This window comes from Schistocerca gregaria, chromosome 8, assembly GCF_023897955.1.
Source record: "Schistocerca gregaria isolate iqSchGreg1 chromosome 8, iqSchGreg1.2, whole genome shotgun sequence".
Lineage (NCBI taxonomy): Eukaryota > Metazoa > Arthropoda > Insecta > Orthoptera > Acrididae > Schistocerca > Schistocerca gregaria.
The window spans coordinates 319695637-319722866 of NC_064927.1; the positions used below are offsets into that span (position 1 = coordinate 319695637).

Below are 27230 nucleotides of genomic sequence, written 5' to 3' on the forward strand. Positions count from 1 at the left end.
TTGATACAATGCAAATACTTAGTTTATTTCTGTCCCTGCACACAACAGTCTTCGAATTTTAATATTTTCTCTCAGCTCTTGGTATACATTTTGGTCAAATCTGTACAGCTGACCTGTACAAAGCACTGGTTAATGTACAAGATATTGGCTTTTTAAGAAAGATAGTGTTGCTGTTATTCATAAGATGAAAATAATTTTAGAACATGTGTTAGAGCCTTGATAGTTCTATCATATTAATTGGTATGTTTACTTTCATCATTAAAATATAATAAAAGGAATTAACAAGACAAAGCACTCGTTAGTCTACAAGATATTGGCTTTTTAAGAAAGATACTCCTGTCATTATTCATAAGATGCAAATAATTTTAGAACATGTGTTAGAAGCCTCGACGCTTCTAATATCATATTAACTGATATGTTTAATTTCATCATTAAAATTAAATAAAAAGAATGAACAAGACAATGTTGGGAAAAAGTTAATACTGTATTTTCAATATAATCATTCATTACATTTCAGAAGCACACATTCATAAAATATAGTTTGAATATCACCTTTTCCCCAAAATATACTGATCTCTCTATTGATATGAGTAACCACAATCAATGTTATCATATATTCTATTGGCAGGATATAACTAAAGTAATCAACAGCATTGTTAAAATGTTGTGTCTCAAATTGTTCGTTTTAATGGAATAGCTTTCATGAAGATTGTTAACAGCAACAAAGTACACGGAGTTCAAATTTCTTACAAAATACACAGACTCATTTCCAGTAATTATTTAAGAAGAAGAAATTGGGACACAGAATTAAAATGTGGAAAAATTTGGTAGGCAAAAACAAAAATATAAATTTTAAAATTGGGTTTGTCTGGGCTTCAGTTTCCAATTAAGTATGGAATAGTTGTTTATAAATACTGAATGCAGCATATAATTCATTCTGATTAGTGAAATGTAATTTATTAATATGATTGTCAAGATTTCCCTTACAACTGACTTAATAATTTAGAAACTTATTTTATTCTAAAAGAAACACTAAAGGAAAAAAAGATACTTTCAAAAAATAATTCAAAGAATCATTTTTTATATTAAAATAGTAACAAGATTCATATTGTATGACAATAAATCAAACATGAAGTGGAATTTTTTTCCCACAGTTGATATATCAGATGGACTATGGTGTGCTTGGAGTCAATACCAGACATCCAATTGATGGATAGAGCTATGCATGAACATATATCTGTTGCCAGCTAGCAAAACAAGTGGGTAAGTAGTGCACTCATCTGCTGTACAGTAGGTCATTTAAAAATATTGAAGACTCTGGCCTTCCAAAATTTTGCAAACAACACATTCAGTTTCAGAAATAAATCCTTTTAATGGCGTAAATGTTTAAATGCAGAAATACTGACCAAACAGAGGACAATAAAGATTAACTACATCAATGATGCCTAATTGTAATGTCAGAAAAGAAAATATTTTTGCTGACATTGATGACCTGAACCAGTGAGGTAACAAACGTCCTTGCCTTCTTGTCCACAAACAAATACATGTTTATCAGAAATTCTGGCAAAGGTCTGGAGACAATACCAAGAAATAGAATGTTTAAAAAAAATTAAAAATGACCTCCTGGGACAAAACTTGAGTTTTGAAGCATTACTATACACTAGGATCTAAGCAATGCTCAAGGAGTGGCACAAAGTAAGGGTGCATTGTATATATGCATAGTGTAAGACGAAGTTAGAAGGAAAATAAGTTGCATCCAGGTTTTGGCATTCTGGTGGGGTTTATTCAACTCATTTTCATGACAGCTCAAAGAAAGTGAATGCATGCCAATGCCAACAACATGTGGCCAGAAGTAGTTATACAGGGTTGTATTAAAATGCAGGTCTGCCGGAATAAATTAACTGTAAATGAGTTCTTCACAATTAATATTTAATTATTCTTATAATTTCTTTTTTTTTTGTCCCATACGACATATGAATGGGAAAACAGTTATTTGATGGAAGCACAACAGCAGAATATTTCACACCCATCTAATTACCAACACTTGCTCATTTATTTACAGTGTAAATCAATAAATCACTTAATCCAAGGAAAAAATGGTTTGAAAATCAATTTTCATGTACAAATATTAATTTTATACTTCTTACAGAGTGGGTACTCTTAAAAATATCTGTTCATTTTTGATTTGTTTCTTTAATTTACAAAATGTATGCACAAGATGTAATTATGATCTCTGAAACATGAATACAATCTTGTATCATCTGACAGCAGTCTGCATTTGGACAGTTAGACACACATCTGAGTGCCAAAAAGTGATGTACACCAATTTTAGGTGAAGAACTGTTTCATTATGATAAAAGTAAAAACATATAAAAAATTCTGATTAAATTATTCAGACAAATTAGTATTAAAAATTATAGCAAACAGTTGAACACCATTGTAAAGCAAAGGAGAGCGGCCGCCATCAAAGGGAAAATTTGTGAAATAATATTGTACGTTAAGCAGCAAAAGCAATTTCTAGTACATTAGATGATTTCACAACCAAACAGCATTTCTACTTGAAAAATCATTTGTGGCTTTTTGAATCATGGAATTTGCCTTTGTTTTATAATGAACAATAAATGTGTCTATAGTAACTCAATCACTATTAAAAAAACAATTAATGTAAATATGAAATACACATAGGTATCAGCAATTTATGCAGTTAGTGTAATTATATCTTTCCCATGTAAATCAATTATGAGCAGTTAAAACATAAATCATGGTAATGTCAAATATTAATGTACAATTAAAAGCAAAGATTAGATTGAAAAGGATTTTTACATTAAAAAATCCTATTTCTTACACTTCTAATCTCTTTTAATGTTCTAAGGAAAGACATTACATGTATTTTTTTCCATTTCTAAGCAGAAATAAAAGACATGTTTTCTTTCCTGAAGGCAGCTTTGGCCAAAAGCTATAATGTGTAACAGTATTTTCACTGTATCTGTCTGCAACTAAGTGGGTCATCTTAACGATTAGTAGCACTCTATCCTTTTGCTAATATTGTAGACTTGCACTTCCATTAAATGTAACTAGGTACTTTTCATTTAAAGACCAGGTACACAAAATTTAGGTACTGAACAAAAGAATACTGTGTGCTAGTTTGCACTGTATGCACACTACTTAAATAATGTTTATATGTCTTAACATTTTCAACATTCTTTCCTGACACACTATTATTATACCAATGATTCAGTACTATTTTACAGGAAGAAAAAATTAAACAGAGATAAAAACAGAAAAAAGTTTAATAATACAATATTATTTTTTGATGAGATTACTATCTAAATGTTGGATTTTAATACCAATGATTCCTGATAAATTATATGGCAGTAAAGAGCTGTATTCCACATGTCTCATCTTTTAGATAATCTTGGACTTGTTCCCTGTCCATTACACATCTATTTTACCTTTGTCTTCTAGAGGTTAGATTAAATAACAGAGTGTGCAAGGAAGTTTCAGCTGCTTTGCTTTGGGGTACAGATGCTGACAAGTGATAAATGAAGGCCCTTGCACATGCCATTAGGCAATCAATATAACTTGCCCACTCACTTCCACTTTTTTTAAATATACAGAGTCAAAGCATACAAGATATTGGCTACCTGTGATGTTTAATTATATCCTGCTCCCTCTATTTCCTGATTTAATCTAATAACAAACATGTATTCCAAACTGTTCACTTTATCCATAATGAACAAGCTTTTCTCTCTCTTAATGCCACAAAATAGAAGACAACTGGCAAGTACATACTAAGTGTAGAAATTACTTACACATTAACTTGTCCATCAAATGCTCAGTCTACCTCCAGATTTGTTTCAGTTAAGTTTTGTGTGTCATTCTTTAGATCACTTTACTTCAGAAACGTTTATCTATGCTCACTTCTTATAGCAAACCACCTTTCTTTCATTTATATTAGACATTTATAACTTATTTGTGAAGTCTTTTTAAAGTATGCACTTCTGCGCAGCCCTACATTAGTCAGAATGTCTCTCTCTCTCTCTCTCTCTCTCTCTCTCTCTCTCTCTCACTCACTCACTCACTCTCGCGTGCACGCACGCACGCACGCGCACACACACACACACACACACACACACACACACACACACACACACACAGAGAGAGAGAGAGAGAGAGAGAGAGAGAGAGAGAGAGAGAGAGAGTATTTTCAAACAGCTTGCTCAACACATTTTTTCCCACCATATACACTAATCAGGATTTGTGAGTATGTGATTTAAAATACAGCAAATAATAATATGCTAAAATATCCCTACACTGTTGTTGAAATAACAGTAAAAAAAGTTGTAGCTGCAAATAATTATGAAATGGGAATGATACCCAAATACATGGATTTACTTTCTGTAGCTTACATGGAAGCCTGTAGGTACATTACAAGTATCTTACCTTTAATGCTGATTTGTTAATTTGCCTGTAGTAATTGGTTAATAATATAAGTTACAAGGTTTCAAGTATGATGAAGTTTCAGTCTATAATAATTTCTGTAATGTGGAACATAATGCATTCTGAAAATATACATTTACCATCAATTCCAACAACAATCTAGGTATATATAAATACATATGAAAAAAGGAAAGAAAAAGGTAATTGTATAAATTTCACAGATCACTATATTGTAGTATTCATAATAATAATGCTTTAATGAGATGACATGAAACCATCATCTAAAGAAGGCAAAGAATGCCATAACTTATCAATACGAAGGCTTTCAAGGAATAAAATTACTCATGTATCATGTTTGCACATTATGAATTACTCAATCACAGCAGTACTTACAAAAATGTCATTTGCTAATGTATCTATAACCTTCAAAGTTAAAACATCGAACATTCAATAACTTTCTATATTTCATTTATTATCAGGAAGACATAACATCTAAAGCATGCTACAAGATAATGAGGCCTGCTTTTCATTTTTTTCAGTTTTTCATATTTTTTTTTCAGTCAATTCTTGTAATTAAAAACTAACTCCCCCATGAATTCCACCACTAGCGTAATTACAACAAAATATTCATATATACTTTTTAAATTTTAACATTTAATATATTTTTATAACAACAATATGCTGAAAGAGATTCTTTACACATAAATAGATGAACAACTGCATACTAACGTATCTTTCTGTGAAATTCTCTCTCTCAAAATGTCCATTTTGTGTTTTTCCTCAATTTCTCCAATAAAATATGAATCTCAGCAAGATGATGTAATATTAAAAATCAATTTAGAAACCATTATCATATTTGTCCATTAAACTGCTCAAATTATTGAATTGGTTATAATAGGCTGATCAACAGAAATGCTACAAAATATCTACCATTCTTCGCTGCAAAGATCTGTCTTAAGTTAAAAAGCAGACATCAAACAGAAAGGGAAAATACCAATCCTTATTCCTTACAAGAGCACCTTTTCTTAATTCACTGGCAGTCCATGAAATATTTTACTTACTAATACTGTGCTTTGTGTATATGAGGTTATTCCATTATATGCTAGCACACTACAGTAGCTCATACATTCATAATAAGAAAAAGAATGTTTGCAGCCAAAATAGCAAAGATCAATACAGAGACTAACCTTTTTTCATTTTTACATAATACATATATGATTACGAACATTATAGTTATTTGCAATTTTTTGTAACTTCCAGCAACTCAAGTCATCTAAATTATGAAAAAACCATCGATGAAAATGGAATTAAGACATGAAAATAATTTTCAGTCTTTAAAAACATTGTCCTATTTCTTGAAGACAGTTTCATAATGGTAATTTCAATGGAAGGAGAAGAAAAAAAATGTTACATTAATCCAAAACTTCATTACTGAAGAGTGCTGTATTATCAGCACGCCATTCATGTTGACAGATGATTCGCACATGATACATTCTTTAAACTACAATCATGGCTTAAATATGATTTGGCAATGACAGATCAGACTTGTGAATGCCCTGATAAAAAATCAAAACAGTTATTTAGTTTCAATTCTAGCAATTCATTCACCAACACTGAGGGCATAAATTTTTGTACTTTAGTGCTTAAAGTATATCCTATTATTACAATAACTTTTGTAAGCATAAAAATATTATTTATTTTCGATGAGTGTTTGCAGCTGCAGCACTAAATCTCTTGCAAGATTTAGTATGAGTTTCACATTATGATGTTCAGCCATTTCTGAAAGCAGAAAAGTATATTGAGGTGAAGAAAATATTACAACGAGGAACAATAATATGGAGGTGGAGGTTGCTTTCTGCAAGATTGTGTGATATAATCTCTGAGAGAAATGTTTAAACTTAATATTGCTATTCTAAGATATCTTCTGTGAATACCACGTTACAAAAAACCTTCAATCATAATAGCATATATACTATCGTACACAACAAACAGACTTCACAATAGAAGTTGGATGAGAATGAAAATCAGCATTTCTTTTTTTTTTTTTACAGAAGTCACAGCATTGGATATTATTTGATCAAGAAAAGAAGTATCTATCTAGCCGCAAGTAAAAGCTATTCACCTAAATGAGTAGAATACCTTAAGCAAAACTGGTACACATAATAAATATTTAAAATAGGCTATCATGTTCTTTACTGATGTTCTCTAAGCTGGAAACGTACCCCACAATTTATAAAAAGCAAAAATCATACTCATCTTAAAACCAGATAAACCAAATGACAAAGAGCAAAGATACTGACCCTTTGTTTAATTTGAGCAGTATGTAAACTTTTCGAAGGTATAATGTTTAACAGGACCAGCCACAAAATTTTGCAAAAGCTCCCTACCAAATAGGTAGTATTCTGCCCAAATCACAGCTGCATCAATTAGGTTCTCTCATGGACAAGCTTTATTGAAGCAGGAGTTCAAAACAAACAGAAGACCTCAACTATGTTAATAAGACTAACAGTAGTTTATGATACTGTGAGGAGGCAAGGGGTAATATTCCAACATTTACAAACCTCATCAACTTTCTCACTGCTGTGTTAAGCACTAGAAGGTTGCAAGTTCTAATGAACAATAAGATGGGACTTCTAATGAAGTGTGGCAACATCAATCACATGATGAACCACAACAAGTGAATAGAATTCTCTCTGGAGTACAAAAGCATCATCATTTCCACAATCACGCCTAATAGTGTCTAAGACTGAAAAACTAGATGCTTTTGTAACATCAAATTTCAGGCTCTACAACTTTGATAATTTGACATTTTTCATTTTGAGTAGCCATTTTTGAGTTACGGACATGGGAGCCAACATTTGAGCAGAGTACAAGTGTGTCCCAACACACATGCACCAAACACTTCTAACAATGAGCCTCCACAGCCAACCACCTGTGCATGTGCTAGAACCACCCGTACATGTGGTGGTGGTGGTGGTTAGTGTTTAACGTCCCATCAACAACGAGGTCATTAGAGACGGCGCGCAAGCTCGGGTTAGGGAAGGATTGGGAAGGAAATTGGCCGTGCCCTTTCAAAGAAACCATCCCGGTATTTGCCTGAAACGATTTAGGGAAATCGCGGAAAACCTAAATCAGGATGGCTGGAGACAGGATTGAACCGTCGTCCTCCCGAATGCGAGTCCAGTTTGCCCGTACATGTGCTAACGTTAACACAACGTCATTGGCAACTACAACTGAAATGAGTGACCATAAGCACTGGACTTTAGTGCAGTGGTAGAACATTGCACTTTCTTCATTATGCCGATGGGAGGGTGCGAAACCATCATTTCATGGGGAAACAGTTTCTTGACACCTGTACTGTGGGATGTAGACAAGCAGATGATAGCTCCATTATGCTCTGGGGAACATTCACGTGGGCACCTACAGGTCGAGTGGAGATCAAGCAAGGCACCATGACAGCAACTGAGTATTTTACACTGGTTGGAGACCATGTACGCTCCTTCATAATGATCACGTTTCCATACAGCAGTGGCATTTTTCAATAACATAATGCACCATGTCACAAGGCCAAGAGTGCAACGGAATGGTTTGTGCAACAGGGTGGCGAGTTCCAACTGATGTGCTGGGACACCAGCTCACCAGATGTGCTGGGACACCAGCTCACCAGATCTGAACCCAATAAAATACATCTAGGATGTGATTGAATGTGTTGCCAGAGCTCATTGCCCCCTTCCCCATAATTTATGGGATTAGGTGATTTGTGTGTGCAGATGCAATGCAAACTCCCTCCAGCAACTTACAAAGGCCTTACTGCTTCCATGCCATGACATGTTGCCACCGTTAGCCATGCAAAAGGCAGACATACCACATATTAGGTAGGTGGTCATAATGTTCTGGCTGATAAGTGTATACAGTGAGTTCCCAAAGTGGTGACCTAGAAAGAAAGAAACTGAGAAACATATATTGCTGGAAGAAATGGATTTGCTGACTCAAATATCAACATTGAAAGTTAAGATGGAACAGAGATTTTCATCAGATCCAGGATCCTCAACAGTTAACTTGCTACCAAGAAAGACTATAGAGAACAATATTTGGTGGGGGAATGCAAACAACCAAAGTGCTGCAAATGTTAAGTTTCATCATTCTGGATCATGGGACCTTAGCTTTGGTTCACACAGGCTGAGTGTATTTTTCAGCAACACAAAGTGTTCACAAGTGCTGATAAATTCATCATAGTGGTCGCAAACTTGAGTTCGGAAATTAGTGAAGAGACAGAGGCTGCCTTGTCAACAGAATTATATGAGGGACAAGAGCCCATTACACATACTCACACCCTTCACAATATTGTGGGTGCTACGGTTACAAAAACTTCCAGTGAACATCCATACTGTCATAGCAGCACAGACAAATACACTGTTACAGTACTTAGCTAAGATGGCAGACATTGCACAAAAGCCCCTACATATGTAAAAATCAATGCTAGACAAGAAGAAGGGCTAGGGCAGATATGGAAACAGACAAGAATAGTATGAAATCCATAACAAACACAAAGGATTCATATTTACGTGCTGACAGCATACATTGTGGAGCAGCTAGCAGCAGAAGTGGCCAAGCTCAATGCACAAGTAGCTACCCACCAGCAACAGAAACATAATCACGGGTGGAAGAAGTGCAAGAATACTGAACCACAACTGTCGATGGGACAATGGTGCAGGTATCACAAACATTTTGGGAACCTTATTCACCAGTGCACTGAACCCTACAGTTACTTAAACTGCAAAGATGGATGTTAAAGGGCACAAACACTCATCAGCAAGCACACAGGGGCCCAGAACATTATAAAATAATGTAAGTATAAGTGCAACATATCCCTCAAGCAATAGTTTCAATGACTGACTGACTGCGCAACTATGCTCTGGGTGCTAAATTTCTGGTAGACACTGTCAGAAATCAGTGTATATTCAAGAAAAGCTAAAGACACAATGAGAGCAACAACACATGTACTGATGGCAGTCAACAATTCGAGAATCTTCACATACAGTGAGACACAACTGGAATTCAACTGAAATAAAATTTTCACTCTTCATGGAGGTTCATAGTCACAAATGTCCATGGTCCTATCATAGGTGCAGATTTTCTGTATATTTACTGAAACATGCTGGATTTAGTAAACTGTCGACTGGAGCCATTTTTTATAGAAGAAGTATTGTCTACAATGCCTTCCGAGTTGAGATTAATACAGTGTGAGGAGACTGAGGCTTGCCCCAAGAAGATGTCTGGTACCTCTTCCACACCATCCACATCAGGATTCAATGCTGTGATTTCATATCCACAATGATGTTAGGCACACAGGTGCAACACATAAAAATAACTCCAAAAGGTGCTACAATTCAGTTACAGTAGGCAACGTTACAGCACTAGCCACAAACGATCCATTTCACAATTTACTGTGCGACTCCCAAGCACTTATGGAACCCGTAAGTGCCACTTGGAAATGTAAGCACAGCACACAGCATCACATCCATAGACCTAAGGACAGACTGCCTCCTGTTGTCCACAATGCCTGCCTTCTGAGAAGCTGATCATAATCTAGGCCGAGTTCAGCCAGCAGCTAAGAACAGATATTGTAACTAGATATAATAGTGCATGGGCATCATCAATTCAGATCGTTCCAAAGAAAGATAAATCTTGGAGGATATGTGGTGATTACAGAGCACTCAACACATGATCAGTTCTGGTTCGGTACCCCACTACTAACATGACTCACTTCCACAACAATATCATTAATCACACAACAATATTCAGTTTGATAGACAGTGTGAAAGTGTATTCTCAAATTCCATTGGCTCCAGTGGATATTAAAAAACAGTAGTGACCACATCCACTGGACTTTTTGAATACCATTTCATGCCATTTAGTCTCAGGAATGCTGCACAGATGTGGCAGAGGTTCGTGGATGAAGTGCTATGAGAACTGCCTTTTTCATTTTTTTACATGGATGGCATTTCAATATTCTTTGCTTCAGTACATGAGCATACAGACTACCTGCAGCAGCTTTTCTGCAGGCTCCAAGATTATGGCATCATTATTAATGAAATGTATTGTGTCAGAAGAAAGAGTGAAGTTCATTTCCTGGGATACCAAGTTTCAGCTGCAGGGTTGGCACCATTAGTTCAATGGGTTGAAGCAGTGCAGCAAATGCCTCTTCACAGTACAAACAAAGACCATGACAGAGTTTTGGGCATGCTAAATTACACAGATGCCACATGAGTGTACTAGAGGTAGCCCAAGAGCCACTCACAATGTTGCTCACTGGAAAGAATACTGCAGGCAATCAAAAGGTCCTGTGGACTTTCCAGGCCAAAGCAGTATTCCAGGACCTCAATTGGGCCAATCTATGATCTGTTCATTGGGACAAGTTACCAGCAGAGCAGCATGTTGATCCTTTTCCAAGCAACCTTCTCCAGGATGGACGCACGGGATGACAACTCATATGAGTATCATTTCCAAAGGTCTCACAAGAAATTTGGTGAGACAAGCCAAGAGGTGAACAATGGCCCTGTATACCAGAATCATATCACTAACAAGTTTTGGAAGCACTGCACAATCTTACACACCCAGATCAGAGAACTACAGCTAAGATGGTCACTGCCAAAATGGTGTGGTCGCGGGTTCAAAGAGATTGTCAGGCATGGGCATGCGCATATTTAACATGCCAACAAAACAAAATTGGAAGGTATGTATTTGCACAGATTGCTCAATTTCTGGCATCTGCTGGCAGGTTTTCACATCTCGACATGGACACTGTCGGCCCGTTGCAGAGCTCAAAAGGACAAAGGTATTTATTACTGATGGTTGATCATTTTATAAGTCACAATACTCACCAATATATGGGCAGAGTCAGTGGTGAAAGAACTGGTACACACATGCTTCTCCAGGTTTGGCCTCACATATGATACCACCACAGATAACAGAAAGCAATTTGAGAGACAACTATTCAATGAGCTCATACTGTTATGTGTCTGCAACCATCTCTGCACGACAAGCCACCATCCCACCAGTAATGGCTTGGTGGAACATTTCCATTGCACACTCAAGACGTCGCTAATGTGTAGTTTGAGTGGATGGAAGCACTCCCCTTTTTATAAATGGGATAACACACAGTAAAAGAGGAGAATATTCAATGTTCTCCAGCACAACCGGTTTACTGTGAACAACTGTGAGTTCCAGAGGAATGAATCTTGCCAGACTCCACACAGTAAATGGAACCACTGTTTTGTATGCAGTTTGCACAATGGCCCATTGATCGACTGAGGTACATACCAACAAACTACATCACACGTGGTAAATGGCAGGTACTGATGCACAAGGACTTAGTAATGATGCCCCATATGTGGCTTCAGGATGATGCAGTTCATCCTCCATTTGCTAGTGCTTACATAGTGATAAAAAGGGCAAGTCACAACTTCAAAATCAATAAACACAGGTGACAGAACAGTTTCAATTGACAGACTCAAATTAACATACACAAAGGAGGGTACCCTTCTTACTCAGCTTGAGACATCACTTCCTAAGAAGAAAACTGACAAGCTGATGGACAGTTCCATAGCACAGGCAACAACAGACACCAAACCTGATACTTCAGCCAGTGGACATGAGCAATCTAGGCATACACTCACTGCTTGCACAAGGACTGGCCATCAAGTAAAGTGCAAATTTACACACATACCAGGAGTGCTTGGCTTTAAAAAAGAAAGTGGGGCTGATGTGGTGACATCAACCAGACAATCTACCACAGTTGAATGTTGTTCTATTGGGACTGCAAAAGCATTATCTTTGTCAGAGTCAGTGTAATAGCTCATGTTTGCTTTATTATGTTCATTCTTCTAAGTGTTTGTTTGCAAGATAGGAATAAATAGTTATTAGAAGTAACCATTCATAGTCTCCCTCAAAAAATTTGTATATGACGTGTTCCAAAAGAAGCTTAATAATGTCCTTCCACAAGAATCAGGGATAGTGCCTCTTCTGTTTTTATGTATATAGCAGATTAGCCTAAAGACAACAGTAAGAAAATTTGATATGCTGGCCACTGGCCTCTTGTTCCTAGTCAGAAAGACCTGGACATCATTGAGGGTGTCTTAAGCGAAGACCTACAAATTTTTGACAAATACTTCCATCATTAGAGGTTACAGCTGAGAGCTTTACAGCTGAGAGCTGCCAAAACAGAAGCCACCACCTTTCACTTTAACAACAAGATCATCTGTAAGGAAATAAAAGTTCCATGCGGCTTTCACGGATGATGCTGTAGTATACAGAGAAGTTGCAGCATTAGAAAATTGTAGCGAAATGCAGGAAGAGCTGCAGCGGATAGGCACTTGGTGCAGGGACTGGCAACTGACCCTTAACATAGACAAATGTAATGTATTGCGAATACATAAAAAGAAGGATCCTTTATTGTATCATCTATTTGAAAAAAATCACCCAAAGGGATGTGGAAAAGGAAATATTGTCTATAAAAAACAAAACCTCACATGGGTGGGATGAAATAACAACATCTGTAATCAAGTATATGCACGATATTATTTCCCAACCACTGTCAACTATTATAAATCAATCTTTTGAACAGGGGTACTTTCCAGAGGTATTGAAATATGGTGAGATCAAACCTCTATTCAAGAAAGGATCGATCGAAGATATGGGGAATTACCGCCCTATCTCTCTTTTGACGGTCTTCTCTAAAGTGTTTGAAAAGATTGCAGCGAAACAAATCAATAACTTTCTTACTGTAAATGCTATAATTTTTAAAAACCAGTTTGGATTCCAACAGGGTAAAAGCACTGTGAATGCTATAAATGAGTTTATCCAAAAAATATGCTCCACGTTAGATAAAGGTAGAAAGGTCACAGGTATATTCTGTGATCGGACTAAAGCTTTTGATTCAGTGAAGCATGCAATTCTCCTCCACAAATTACAGATGTATGGAATCAGAAACACTGCTTTAAAATCGTTTAGCTCTTAGCTGTCAGGTAGGAAAGAAAGAGTAATTTTAACTTCAAATGGAACCAATTATTCATCAGACTGGAAAACAGTTCCCCAAGGAGTCCCACAAGGTTTGATATTGGGCCCCTATATGTTTCTTTTTCACGTAAATGACATACCACTTGCTATTGATGTTCATTCAGTCTTATTTGCTGATGATACATCAGTTCTAATTGAAAATGAGGTATCTGAAAATATTCCAGAAAAAGCCAAAAATACTTTAGAAAAACTTGAATCTTGTTTCTATCAAAATGGACTGAAACCAAATGTAACTAAAACCAAAATTATGCAATTTGAAGCTAAATCAGTAGAAAGGAGTGAAATAAAGATAACTTGCAATGATCAGGATATCACAGAAGCATGACGTTCTTAGGCCTAAATCTCGACAAAAAGTTTAAATTGAAAGGTACACATAGATTACTTAGCAAATAAACTGAACACATTTGCAATGTGTATTTTGTCAGGTGACACAAACATGGATACCAGAAAGATAGTTTATCACTGATACTTTGAGTCAGTTATTCGTTATGGCATAATCTTCTGGGGAAATTCAGCAAATGTCACTAGGCGCCTAGTATTACAAAAGAAAGTAATTAGAAACGTGTCTTGCAAAAAAAACGGGAATCCTGTCGAACACTGTTAAAAAATTTAAAAATACTATCTATCCCCTCACTTGACATATATGAGATGGTGGTGTTCCTATATAGAAATCAACATACACTAGACACGTTCCGTTTTGACCACAACTACAGCAATCGCCACAGAGATAACTTCAAACTTCCAACACATCATTTAAAACTTTATGCCCAAACGCCAGAGTATATGGGGTTAAAAATTTTCAATAAAATAAAAGGCAGCAATATATTTAAAATGGAAATGGGTTCAGTGAAAAGATTGCTCTTTACTCTTCTGGTGGAAAAGTGTTGTTATTCTGTCGATGAATTCATTGAGGACAGCGTCACAATCTGAACAGAGGGATTGTATAACGCTTATTATTTTATGTAAATGTAATTTAGAAATGTAAAATATAATGTAAACTTTGTCTTAAAAAAGTGAAAAAAGATTCTTTGGAAACCTTGACATGTCTCCTGTACATCAAATCAAATGATTTGAAAATTGTATGTAATGAGATGAAAAAAACATATATAACATATGATTATATGATAGCAGAACAAACACTGGCAGCAGTTACTTCTGTAAAATATCTGGGAGTATGCGTGCGAAATGATTTGAAGTGGAATGATCATATAAAATTAATTGTTGGTAAGGTGGGTACCAAGTTGAGATTCATTGGGAGAGTCCTTAGAAAATTTAGTCCATCAACAAAGGAGGTGGCTTACAAAACACTCGTTTGACCTATACTTGTGTATTGCTCATCAGTGTGGGATCCATACCAGATCGGGTTGACGAAGGAGATAGAGAAGATCCAAAGAAGAGCAGCGCGTTTTGTCACAGGTTTATTTGGTAACCGTGATAGCGTTATGGAGATGTTTAGCAAACTCAAGTGGCAGACTCTGCAAGAGGCGCTCTGCATCGCAGTGTAGCTTGCTCACCTGGTTTCGAAAGGGTGTGTTTCTGGATGAGGTATCAAATATATTGCTTCCCCCTACTTATACCTCCCAAGGAGATCACGAATGTAAAATTAGGGAGATTCGAGCGCGCACGGAGGCTTTCAGACAGTCGTTCTTCCCGCGAACCATATGTGACTGGAACAGAAAAGGGAGGTAATGACACACACACACACACACACACACACACACACACACACACACACACACACACACACCATTGGGTGGCTTGCGGAGTATAACTGTAGATGTATATTTTGAAGGAAAACAGCTGAGGCATAACAGAAGTCCATGTTATCTAGGAGCCACTCTTGACAGGTATGGCATGGGGTTCATCAGTTCCAACACTACGAACTTCTGCCCTCTGACCGGTGTACCCTGTAGCAGAATATTGCGCTGCACTCTAGATCAACAGCCCGTACAACAGGCTTGTTGATTTGCTGTTCAACTAGACTATGTGTACCATCACAAGAACACTCAAAATTCCGGTTTCCTATTCTCAGCCATATTGCTTCCCAATTTTCATGACAAGAATCTGCCCTCAAGTGTGAATATACAAAAATAGCTGCTGACCTTTATCTTCCTGTACACAAGGACATTCCTGCACTTAACAAAAACAGACTTTGCTCCTGTCTACCACCTCTAAAAGGGGTTGAGCTTCAAGGAATCCTCAGAACCTTAGGCCCCCTAAAAAACCTTTCATCTGACTCCATCAGCCTCCTGACCCCACCGACACCTCGCACTCCTACCTTCTACCTACTTCCTAAAATTCACAAACCCAAACATCCCGGCCGCCCCATTGTAGCTGGTTACCAAGCCCCCACAGAATGTATCTCTGCCTATGTAGATTAACACCTTCAACCCATTACCTGCAGTCTCCCATCCTTCATCAAAGACACCAACCACTTTCTTGAACGCCTGGTATCCTTACCCAGTCTGTTAGCCCCGGAAACCATCCTTGTAACCATTGATGCCACTTCCCTATACACAAATATTCCGCACGTCCAGGGCCTCGCTGCAATGGAGCACTTCCTTTCACGCCAATCACCTTCCACCCTACCTAAAACCTCTTTCCTCATCACCTTAGCCATCTTCATCCTGACCCACAACTTCTTCACTTTTGAAGGCCAGACATACAAACAATTAAAGGGAACAGCCATGGGTACCAGGATGGCCCCCTCGTATGCCAACCTATTTATGGGTCGCTTAGAGGAAGCCTTCTTGGTTAACCAAGCCTGCCAATCCAAAGTTTGGCACAGATTTATTGATGACATCTTCATGATCTGGACTCACATTGAAGAAGAACTCCAGAATTTCCTCTCCAACCTCAACTCCTTTGGTTCCATCAGATTCACCTGGTCCTACTCCAAACCTCCTGCCACTTTCCTTGACGTTGACATCCATCTGACCAATGGCCAGCTTCACACATCCGTCCACATCAAACCAACCAATAAGCAACAGAACCTCCATTATGACAGCTGCCACCCATTCCATATCAAAACGGTCCCTTCCCTACAGCCTAGGCCTTCGTGGCAAACAAATCTGCTCCCTGAATCCCTGAACCATTACACCAACAACCTGAAAACAGCTTTCGCATCCCGCAATTACCCTCCCGACCTGGTACAGAAGCAAATAACCAGAGTCACTTCCTCATCCCCTCAAACCCAGAACCTCTCGCAGAAGAACCCCAAAAGTGCCCCACTTGTGACAGGATACTTCCCGGGACTGGATCAGACTCTGAATGTGGCTCTCCAGCAGGGATATGACTTCCTAAAATCCTTCCCCAAAATGAGATCCATCCTTCATGAAATCCTCCCCACTCCACTAAGAGTGTCTTTCCGCCGTCCACCTAACCTTCGTAACCTCTTGGTTCATCCCTATGAAATCCCCAACCACCTTCCCTACCCTCTGGCTCCTACCCTTTTAGCCGCCCCCAGTGTAAAACCTGACCCCATTCACCCTCCCATCATCACCTACTCCAGTCCTGTAACCCGGAAGGTGTACACGATCAAAGGCAGAGCCACGTGTGATAGCACCCACGTTATTTACCAACTAACCTGCCTACACTGTGACGCTTTCTATGTGGGAATGACCAGCAACAAGCTGTCCATTCACATGAATGGACACAGGCAGACAGTGTTTGTTGGTAATGAGGATAACCCTGTGGCTAAACATGCCTTGGTGCACGGCCAGCACATCTTGGCACAGTGTTACACCGTCCGGGTTATCTGGATACTTCCCACTAACACCACCCTATCCGAACTCCGGAGATGGGAACTTGCCCTTCAATATATCCTCTCTTCTCGTTATCCACCAGGCCCCAATCTCTGCTAATTTAAAGTTGCCGCCACTCATACCTCACCTGTCATTCAACAACATCTTTGCCTCTGCACTTCCACCTCAACTGACATCTCTGCCCAAACTCTTTGCCTGTAAATATGTCTGCTTGTGTCTGTATATGTGTGGATGGATATGTGTGTGTTTGCGCGAGTGTATACCTGTCCTTTTTTCCTCCTAAGGTAAGTCTTTCCGCTCCCGGGATTGAAATGACTCCTTACCCTCTCCCTTAAAATCCACATCCTTTCATCTTTTCCTCTCCTTCCCTCTTTCCTGACGAAGCAACCGTGGGTTGTGAAAGCTCAAAATTTTGTGTATGTGTTTCTGTGTTTTTTTATTGTGCCTATCTACCAGTGCTTTCCCGTTTGGTAAGTCATGGAATATTTGTTTTTAATATATTTTTCCCATGTGGAATATTTCTTTCTATTTTACTTACATGGAAATATAATTACATAAAATAAAGGAAATGCAACCACTTGGGCAGGAAACGGAAGGAAAGGTGGTGTCATAAAATTCCTGAACAACAGTGTTTGCACCAATTCACGCTACTATAATCTGCATCATTTCATGTGACTATAAAAAGATAGAGTGAAGAAGCATACATCTTCCACCATTGCACTTTGGCAGAATATCTTGTCAAGAGCCATGAGAATTCTAGTCCTTCATAAGATTATTAAGTGAGTTGAAAGCTTAGTGGCAATAGAGGACAGCAAAAGGAAAACTGAATCCTTAATTTCACATTTCAATAAATCATTCAGGCAGGAGAACTGTAGAGGCATATTAACTGTTTGACCATCACACACACTTCTATAAGGAAACAGAAACACACATCCCTGGCATTGAGAAGCTACTGAAAGAGTTGAAAACACGTAAGTCACTAGATCTGGATTGAATCCCAGTTTGGCTTTACAAACAGTATTCTTTGGCTTTGGCACCCTACACAGCTTGCATTTTAGTGAATTTCTCATCCAGTGCAATTTCTGAAGTGACTGGTAAAGTCCAGGTGACTTCTGAATATAAGAAGGCTAAAAGAATGGACTCTATAATTCCAGACCAATATCCTTCACATTGGTTTCTTACAGAATTCTTGAGCATGTTGCAAGTTTGAATATAATAAATTCTCTTGAGACAGAAAAACTTGGATCAATAAATCAGCATGGATTTCGAAAGCATCACTCATACAAAATTTGGCTTGCTCTTTTCTCACATAATATACTATGAACCAAAGATGCAGGCAACAGGCAGATTCTATAAGCATACAGAATATGTTCCCAGATATGTAACAGACTCTTTGACTTTGTAAGTAATAGAACCTAGACGTTGTCCTGGATAGCAAGAGTTTATTGGAAACAAGTGTGTCATCAGGAGAGCCCCAAGTAAGTGTGGATAGGATTGCTCTTGTTCTCTATATAAACGAACAATCTAACAGATAGGGTGAGCAGCAATCTCAGCTGTTTGCTGACGATGCTATAATGCATGGGAAAGTATCTTAGTCAAGTTACTGTAGGAGGATACAAGATGACTTAGTATTGCTATTTGGTATGATGAATGGTAACTTACTCTAAATATAAATTTAAAAAATGAAAGTTAATGCAGATGGGAGGATGGGGGAGGTTATGGCACTAAATGGCAATGTCATCACTCCCGTGATTCCTAAATTACATGTGGAAGAGAGAGGGCCCCCTAAAAGTGGACGGATCCAGTCAGAGGAGTCAGGCTATAAAACGAAGTGAAAACACACACAGGAGAATGTATAAAAGGGTAGCCCAAATCTAAAAAACTAGGGAAACAGTGTGATAAAATAGCGGTTTTTGCAAGGGGGAGTGGTCACGCATTCCAGAACAATAAAACATGAAGAGAGGCCCCAACCACAAACACTCTGTGCCTGATCCAGGAGTAAAGCAAAACCTTATGTCTGAAACTAAAAACCACTTTCATGGAGGGAACTGAGGACCAGTTCAACCATCCATTAATCGCCTGGTGATACTGAAATTAAGGAATCAATTATACTTAGTACAAAGGGCCAAAAAAGAAGGGGACATTCCACCAATATATGGGACACCCTCAGACTGACTCCACTATCGTATTGTTGTATTGTAGGGGTGGTTCACTACGCAAGAGGAAACAATGAGTGAGTATGGTATGACCATGCATAGACGGCATCAGACAGTGGACTCCTTCCAAGAGGAGTGGAAGGAAGAGTGCCAAACGACAGTAGACTCCTTGACTGTGTGAAGATTATTACTGAGAGCGTTAGTGCACCACATGTCATTCCACTTTTGGCAAAGAGAGATGTGATGTAGAGCCATGTATCCACAGCTGGAAAGGGAAAGTAGCAACAGTTGATACCCTGCAGGCTGCTCACTGAGTCAGTACATACTAAAACACTGTGGAGGGAGGCCTGAGTAACAAAAAGAAGGGCTCTATGAATGGCTAGCACTTCTGTTGTGAACAGACTGTATGGTCCCAGCCATAAATGGTGTTCTAAGCCAGTAGGAGACATGAGCACATATCCTGTCTTATCTATCATCTTAGAACCACGTGTGTAGAAGATCTTGGCACTCTGGAACTCTGCAAGGATGAAACGTACAAGATGCCGGAAGACCATAGGGGTGATACAGACCTTAGGACCGTGGAATAGGTCGGTCCTAACCCGTAGTCTAGGCACCATCCAATGGGGGGTGTGGGAGGAAATACATGGGGCACATTCCACTGAGTGGAGATGGAGGTCTCAACGGAGGGATGCGAAGACACATTTCAACCAGCAATCCCACCCGTTTATGGTTGTCAGAAGAGAGACTTTCCTCATTTGAAAAATGGACTGGAGTGGATGGCATGGTGAGGGAATCGGCAAATGGCAATTGCATAAGAAACCAGGAATTGGCTCAGTCATGTTTGTAGAGGGGGAATCCCCACATCTGCAAGGAGACTGTCTACGGACTAGTGCGAAAGGCACCAATAGCCAGATGCATCCACAATGGTGAACAATGTCAAGTATTTTCAGAATGGAAGGACCTGCTGAGCCATAAACCTGACTACCATACAATCTGCCATGTGCCTCATGGTGGTTTCCAAAGTATAGATGTTGATGTAGAAGGGTTTCTATCAGCTGTATAGGTAGCTGCAGCTTCTGGAGGCAGCCACTAGCCAAATGTGTGTGATGCATCTATTTGTACACTACTGTTTTATTTTAAACAAAGGCCTACTATAAGCAGTTTTAGATGTGTGTGTGGGGGGGGGGGGGGGGGAGGGGGGGGTTGTTGATTTATGTTTGCTTATATGCCCTTAAAGGTTGAGCCTGAACTACCCTGTTTATGAGTGCCAACTTCAGCAGACAATTGCTTTGTATTCATTAGTGAATGCTGTGTGTACTTTGCTTTGCTTTGTGTTGTGTGTTGCTTTTTTTAATTTTCATATTTTGAAATGAGTGAAGAGGCTAATCCTGGTCCATGATGGGATTTGAGTATGACCCACACAACACCAGAAGGGATCAGTGATTCCATACCAGTTCTACTTTTGCAGGGGCACACAACACAGATGTAGACTGTCAGCCTTGTGTGAGGGAGTTAGGGCTCGTTCCCCTAGTTCACTCCTCTCCCCTCATGTTGTCTAAGTTCTCACTTGATTGTGCTCGAAGCCAACTGACACTTTACTGGTTCCACAATCTGCACTGACACTGGTGGTGTTATCTCAATAAACAACGCATAATCATCTGTGATGTGTCTGTGGTGAAGATTACATCTATCTACATTTTGTGACAACTTGTGATATATGGAGCATTGCCCATTATATGAATCAACAGGAATCCAGTTAATGTAAGGTTTCCAGCAGGATGTAGTTGCCTGAAAGCTGAACAAATGCACTGCAAGTTTGAATATAATATATTCTCTTGAGACAGAAAAACTTGGATCAATAAATCAGCATGGATTTCGAAAGCATCACTCATACAAAATTTGGCTTGCTCTTTTCTCACATAATATACTATGAACCAAAGATGCAGGAAACAGGCAGATTCTATAAGCATACAGAATATGTTCCCAGATATGTAACAGACTCTTTGACTTTGTAAGTAATAGAACCTAGACGTTGTCCTGGATAGCAAGAGTTTATTGGAAACAAGTGTGTCATCAGGAGAGCCCCAAGTAAGTGTGGATAGGATTGCTCTTGTTCTCTATATAAACGAACAATCTACTGCACTAGGAATCACCCTAACTTGGAAAAACTGGTGTCTATTAACCCAGATAGTCCTGAATTATTTATTTTTCAAAATTGATTTATATCTTATCTACAATGATTCACAAGGTTGAAAGGAATTATGGACTAACAGGAACTTTTAATCTGTAGTGTAAGAAAATGTAGGTGTGTAAATAAATATGGTTGGTCCAAAATTCAAGGTTACAACAATGCTTGTCCCAACTTTTGCCTGAAATTATTTAGCAAAATGTCAGAAAACCTAAATAAGAATGGTCAGACAGAGCACCCTCGAAATCAGAGGCATGTCTTAATAAATGCACTAGATCATTCACCTAATACCTAATGTGCAATGCTTTTATGAACATACATACTTGGTTGGAACAATTTAGTTAAATAATAAGGGAAGTGTAGATTAAAACTGAAGAAACTGCAAAAAGGTGGGAATTTAAGGACATGGGATCTGAATTAGCTGAAAGAACCAGAAGTTGTACAGAGTTTCAAGGAGAGCATAAGGGAACAATTGACAGGAATAAGGGAAAGAAACACAGTAGAAGAAGAATGGGTAGCTTTGAGGGATGAAGTAGTGAAGGCAGCAGAGGATAAAGTAGGTAAAAAGACGAGGGCTGCTAGAAATCCTTGGGTATCAGAAGAAATATTGAATTTAATTGATGAAAGGAGAAAATATAAAAATGCAGTAAATGAAGCAGGCAAAAAGGAATACAGATGTCTCAAAAATGAAATCGACAGGAAGTGCAAAATGGCTAAGCATGGATGGCTAGAGGACAAATGTAAGGATGTAGATGCTTATCTCACTAGAGGTAAGATAGATACTGCCTACAGGAAAATTAAAGAGACCTTTGGAGATAAGAGAACCACTTGTATGAGCATCAAGAGCTCAGATGGAAACCCAGTTCTAAGCAAAGAAGGGAAAGCAGAAAGGTGGAAGGAGTACTAGAGGGTCTATACAAGGGCAATGTACTTGAGGACAATATTACGGAAATGGAAGAGGATGTAGATGAAGACGAAATGGGAGATATGATATTGTGTGAAGAATTTGACAGAGCACTGAAAGATCTGAGTCGAAACAAGGCCCCCGGAGTAGACAACATTCCATTGGAACTACTGACGGCCTTGGGAGAGTCAGTCCTGACAAAACTTTACCATCTGGTGAGCAAGATGTATGAGACAGGCGAAATACCCTCACACTTCAAGAAGAATATAATAATACCAATCCCAAAGAAAGCAGGTGTTGACAGATGTGAAAATTACCGAACTATCAGTTTAATAAGTCACAGCTGCAAAATAATAACGCGAATTCTTTACAGACGAATGGAAAAACTAGTAGAAGCCGACCTCGGGGAAGATCAGTTTGGATTCCGTAGAAATGTTGGAACACGTGAGGCAATACTGACCCTACGACTTATATTAGAAGCTAGATTAAGGAAGGGCAAACCTACGTTTCTAGCATTTGTAGACTTAGAGAAAGATTTTGACAACGTTGACTGGAATACTCTCTTTCAAATTCTGAAGGTGGCAGGGGTAAAATATAGGGAGCGAAAGGCTATTTACAATTTGTACAGAAACCAGATGGCAGTTATAATAGTCAAGGGACATGAAAGGGAAGCAGTGGTTGGGAAGGGAGTGAGACAGGGTTGTAGTCTCTCCCCAATGTTATTCAATGTGTATATTGAGCAAGCAGTAAAGGAAACAAAAGAAAAATTTGGAGTACGTATTACAATCCATGGAGAAGAAATAAAAACTTTGAGGTTTGCCAATGACATCGTAATTCTGTCAGAGACAGCAAAGGACTTGGAAGAGCAGTTGAATGGAATGGACAGTGTCTTGAAAGGAGGATATAAGATGAACATCAACAGAAGCAAAACGAGGATAATGGAATGTAGTCGAATTAAGTCGGGTGACGCTGAGGGAATTAGATTAGGAAATGAGACACTTAAAGTAGTAAAGGAGTTTTGCTATTTGGGGAGCAAAATAACTGATGATGGTTGAATTAGAGAGAATATAAAATGTAGACTGGCAATGGCAAGGAAAGCGTTTCTGAAGAAGAGAAATTTGTTAACATCGAGTATAGATTTAAGTGTCAGGAAGTCATTTCTGAAAGTATTTGTATGGAGTGTAGCCATGTATGGAAGTGAAACATGGACGATAAATAGTTTAGACAAGAAGAGAATAGAACCTTTCGAAATGTGGTGCTACAGAAGAATGCTGAAGATTAGATGGGTAGATCACATAACTAATGAGGAAGTATTGAATAGGATTGGGGAGAAGAGAAGTTTGTGGCACAACTTGACCAGAAGAAGGGATCAGTTGGTAGGACATGTCTGAGGCATCAAGGGATCACCAATTTAGTATTTGAGGGCAGCGTAGAGGGTAAAAATCGTAGAGGGAGACTAAGAGATGACTACACTAAGCAGATTCCGAAGGATGTGGGTTGCAGTGGGTTCTGGGAGATGAAGAAGCTTGCACAGGATAGAGTAGCATGGAGAGCTGCAAGAAACCAGTCTCAGGACTGAAGACCACAATAACAACAACAACAATAAGGGAAGTAGTTAAATGCTGGTCACTGCCATTCAACACTTATCACTGCACACAGCACACACACACACATTAATATTAATTCAGGACCATGTTGCCAAATCTCTGCTACACATCCATATCTTCACTGAGTCAGCATCCTCTCGTGATAAGTAAGACTGAGCTCAGAACAATAGTAAGACATTAATATTATCCAGTCAAAGGGGCATGTTTCTGTCTGCTGTTCTACATAAAAGTATTTCAGTTTTCTTTTTCAAATAATTGGTCAAATTATTATAATATTATTTCAATCTTTGATAGAATATGCATTTTTGAGTTCCCACACATTCAGTAATTAGGTAGTGTGCATATTTATCAATCACCTATATTCAAGTGGTAAATAATGATGCTGTTGGCAGAAACTGCATTGATCTATACACACATTACGATATTCACGTGAGTATATGCTGACCCCCCCCCCCCCCCCCTCCTTTTTTTCTATTAATTTTTATTTTCACTTCCTTTGTTGCTTACTATCTAATCCAGTCACCTGTGCTACCACAATTTTAACCACCACCATCACCACAGATATAATTATCTGGGATGATAGTTTCATTTAACCAATGAGAGCTGAGAAAAGAGGCAATGTATTTCCGTATACAAGCTGCAATGAAATTTATAATCTCAATTGTCACCAATATTTGGCTGCTCATTCTGAGTATGTCATGATTTATGAGGTGGTGATTAAGGTGGATCAGATTAGATTAGATGTGCTTTTTGTTCCAACGGATTCTCATTGAGGAGATCCTCCAGGATGTAGAACATATCAGAATACAAATATGAAGACAATAAATATTTACAAAGAAAGACATATATGCTAATGTACCTCCCACAGACCCCATATGACATGTTCCTCATGGGTGTGTAATAAGACAAAAAGTCTTCAACATTATTTAATTTAGAAAGTAATAATAAATCTGTCACAAAATGTCTAAATTTTCAATACACTGAGATTAATATGATAATTCTGAGGTACTGCAACCATGCATCATCAAACAGAAAAATAATTTCGAGACATGTAATTACAATGATTGCATTACTGAATATGTACAGAAGCCATATTATTAGTAACATACAGGCCTACATATGTCAGTTCTTTTAACAAATTTACCAATGGAATAGGAGGTGCCCACCAATAAGTGCTTTAGGCTCTTCCTAAACTTAATTATGTTACTAGAAACTTTTTATGGGAAATCATGAATTATTGAAAAAGTGTGCTCCTGAATAATGGATACTTTCTGGGCCGAAGTACATGACTTTAAATCTTTGTGAAGATCACTCTTATTTCTTATACTGAGTCCATAAAACAAGCTCTTGGTTCAAAAAAGCAATATATTTTTAATAAGAAATTTCATGGAGGGATAAATGTATTAGGAAGCATTAGTTAGTATCTCTAGTTCCCTAAACAGGCCTCTCCAGGACATGCTTGAGTTCCCATCACAGATAATTCTCATTACACATTTTTAGACTCTGAAAACTTTAGCTTTGCTTGGTAAGTTTCACCAAAAAATGAAATGAAATGAAAGTAAGCAAAGTATGCTCGCTTTTTTATTTTTACATCCCCTTTATCTGTCTACATTCACACTGTAAATGGAGATTTGTTTAGAGACTTCAGCAATTCTGCAGTAAGCTCCTTCCAGTTGATTTTATCAGCAAATTGCAGACCCAAGAATTTCATACTGTCAACTTCATCTATCTGCTTGTCATCATATTTTAAGCTTATGATGGTGGGAAACCTTTCACAAGTTCTCAACTGCATGCCGGGTGTCTCTTCAAAGTTTAGTGAGAAAGAACCTAATAGCCTAATAGCACACACAAAACTGCTGTGAGTGAAGCAAGCAACAATAAAATTTACAATATTGGTTGTCATACATATTTGGCTGTTTCTTCTGAATATGATGCAATTCCCAATGTTCTGGGTGCACAGTGTGTGGACGGAGATACTAGAGACAGGGATTGCTACTTCAGATACTCCAAGCTTTGACTGGAATACCTATCAGTATCTAGCCCACATTTTTTTCCAAGAGATGCCTACACAAGAATAGAAGGCAGTTTGTGCTTTGGAACACGCAAAGACAATGTATGTCATGACAATTCAGTGCAACTTGTGTGCCTGGAGTCAATCTGGCAAGAACTCCATTTGCTCACAGAAATTTTGAAACACTTAGCATTTTGTCTACAATTATTACATGATTCTCATGACTCAGTAGCTGGGTTTTACACATTTGCGGCCACACAAACTGTTGTCATTGTGTCAGTGTGCGGGTTTTGCAGAGGTCAGTTGGTTGGGTCGGCCATCACCCTGTGGCATTTAGCTCACCACGCGAGTGTTGAACTAAGTATTTATTTCACTATTCACATTTTTTTAAATGTCATTATATTTGTATTGTGCTTGATTTATTTCATATTTTTATTACTTAAAATGGCTAAGTACACATGAAATGAGTAAACTAATACACTCCTGGAAATGGAAAAAAGAACACATTGACACCGGTGTGTCAGACCCACCATACTTGCTCCGGACACTGCGAGAGGGCTGTACAAGCAATGATCACATGCACGGCACAGCAGAAACACCAGGAACCGTGGTGTTGGCCGTCGAATGGCTCTAGCTGCGCAGCATTTGTGCATCGCCGCCATCAGTGTCAGCCAGTTTGCCGTGGCATACGGAGCTCCATCGCAGTCTTTAACACTGGTAGCATGCCGCGACAGCGTGGACGTGAACCGTATGTGCAGTTGACGGACTTTGAGCAAGGGCGTATAGTGGGCATGCGGGAGGCCGGGTGGACGTACCGCCGAATTGCTCAACACGTTGGGCGTGAGGTCTCCACAGTACATCGATGTTGTCCCCAGTGGTCGGCGGAAGGTGCACGTGCCCGACGACCTGGGACCGGACCGCAGTGACGCACGGATGCACGCCAAGACCGTAGGATCCTACGCAGTGCCGTAGGGGACCACACCGCCACTTCCCAGCAAATTAGGGACACTGTTGCTCCTGGGGTATCGGCGAGGACCATTCGCAACTGTCTCCATGAACCTGGGCTACGGTCCCGCACACCG

The 27230-nt window shown here is 38.7% G+C and overlaps 1 protein-coding gene across 7 annotated transcripts in view; it reads right to left on the reverse strand.

The window, feature by feature from the left end:
- Positions 1-465: 465 nt before the first annotated feature.
- Positions 466-27230, reverse strand: part of LOC126284259 (small G protein signaling modulator 1-like) — a 263420-nt gene continuing 236655 nt past the window's right edge. For all 7 annotated transcript variants that reach the window (XM_049983066.1, XM_049983065.1, XM_049983060.1 and 4 more), the window contains one exon: positions 466-6219. In XM_049983066.1, the coding sequence (XP_049839023.1) occupies positions 6131-6219 (89 nt within the window). In that variant the 3' untranslated portion in view covers positions 466-6130. The remainder of the gene's footprint in view (positions 6220-27230) is intronic.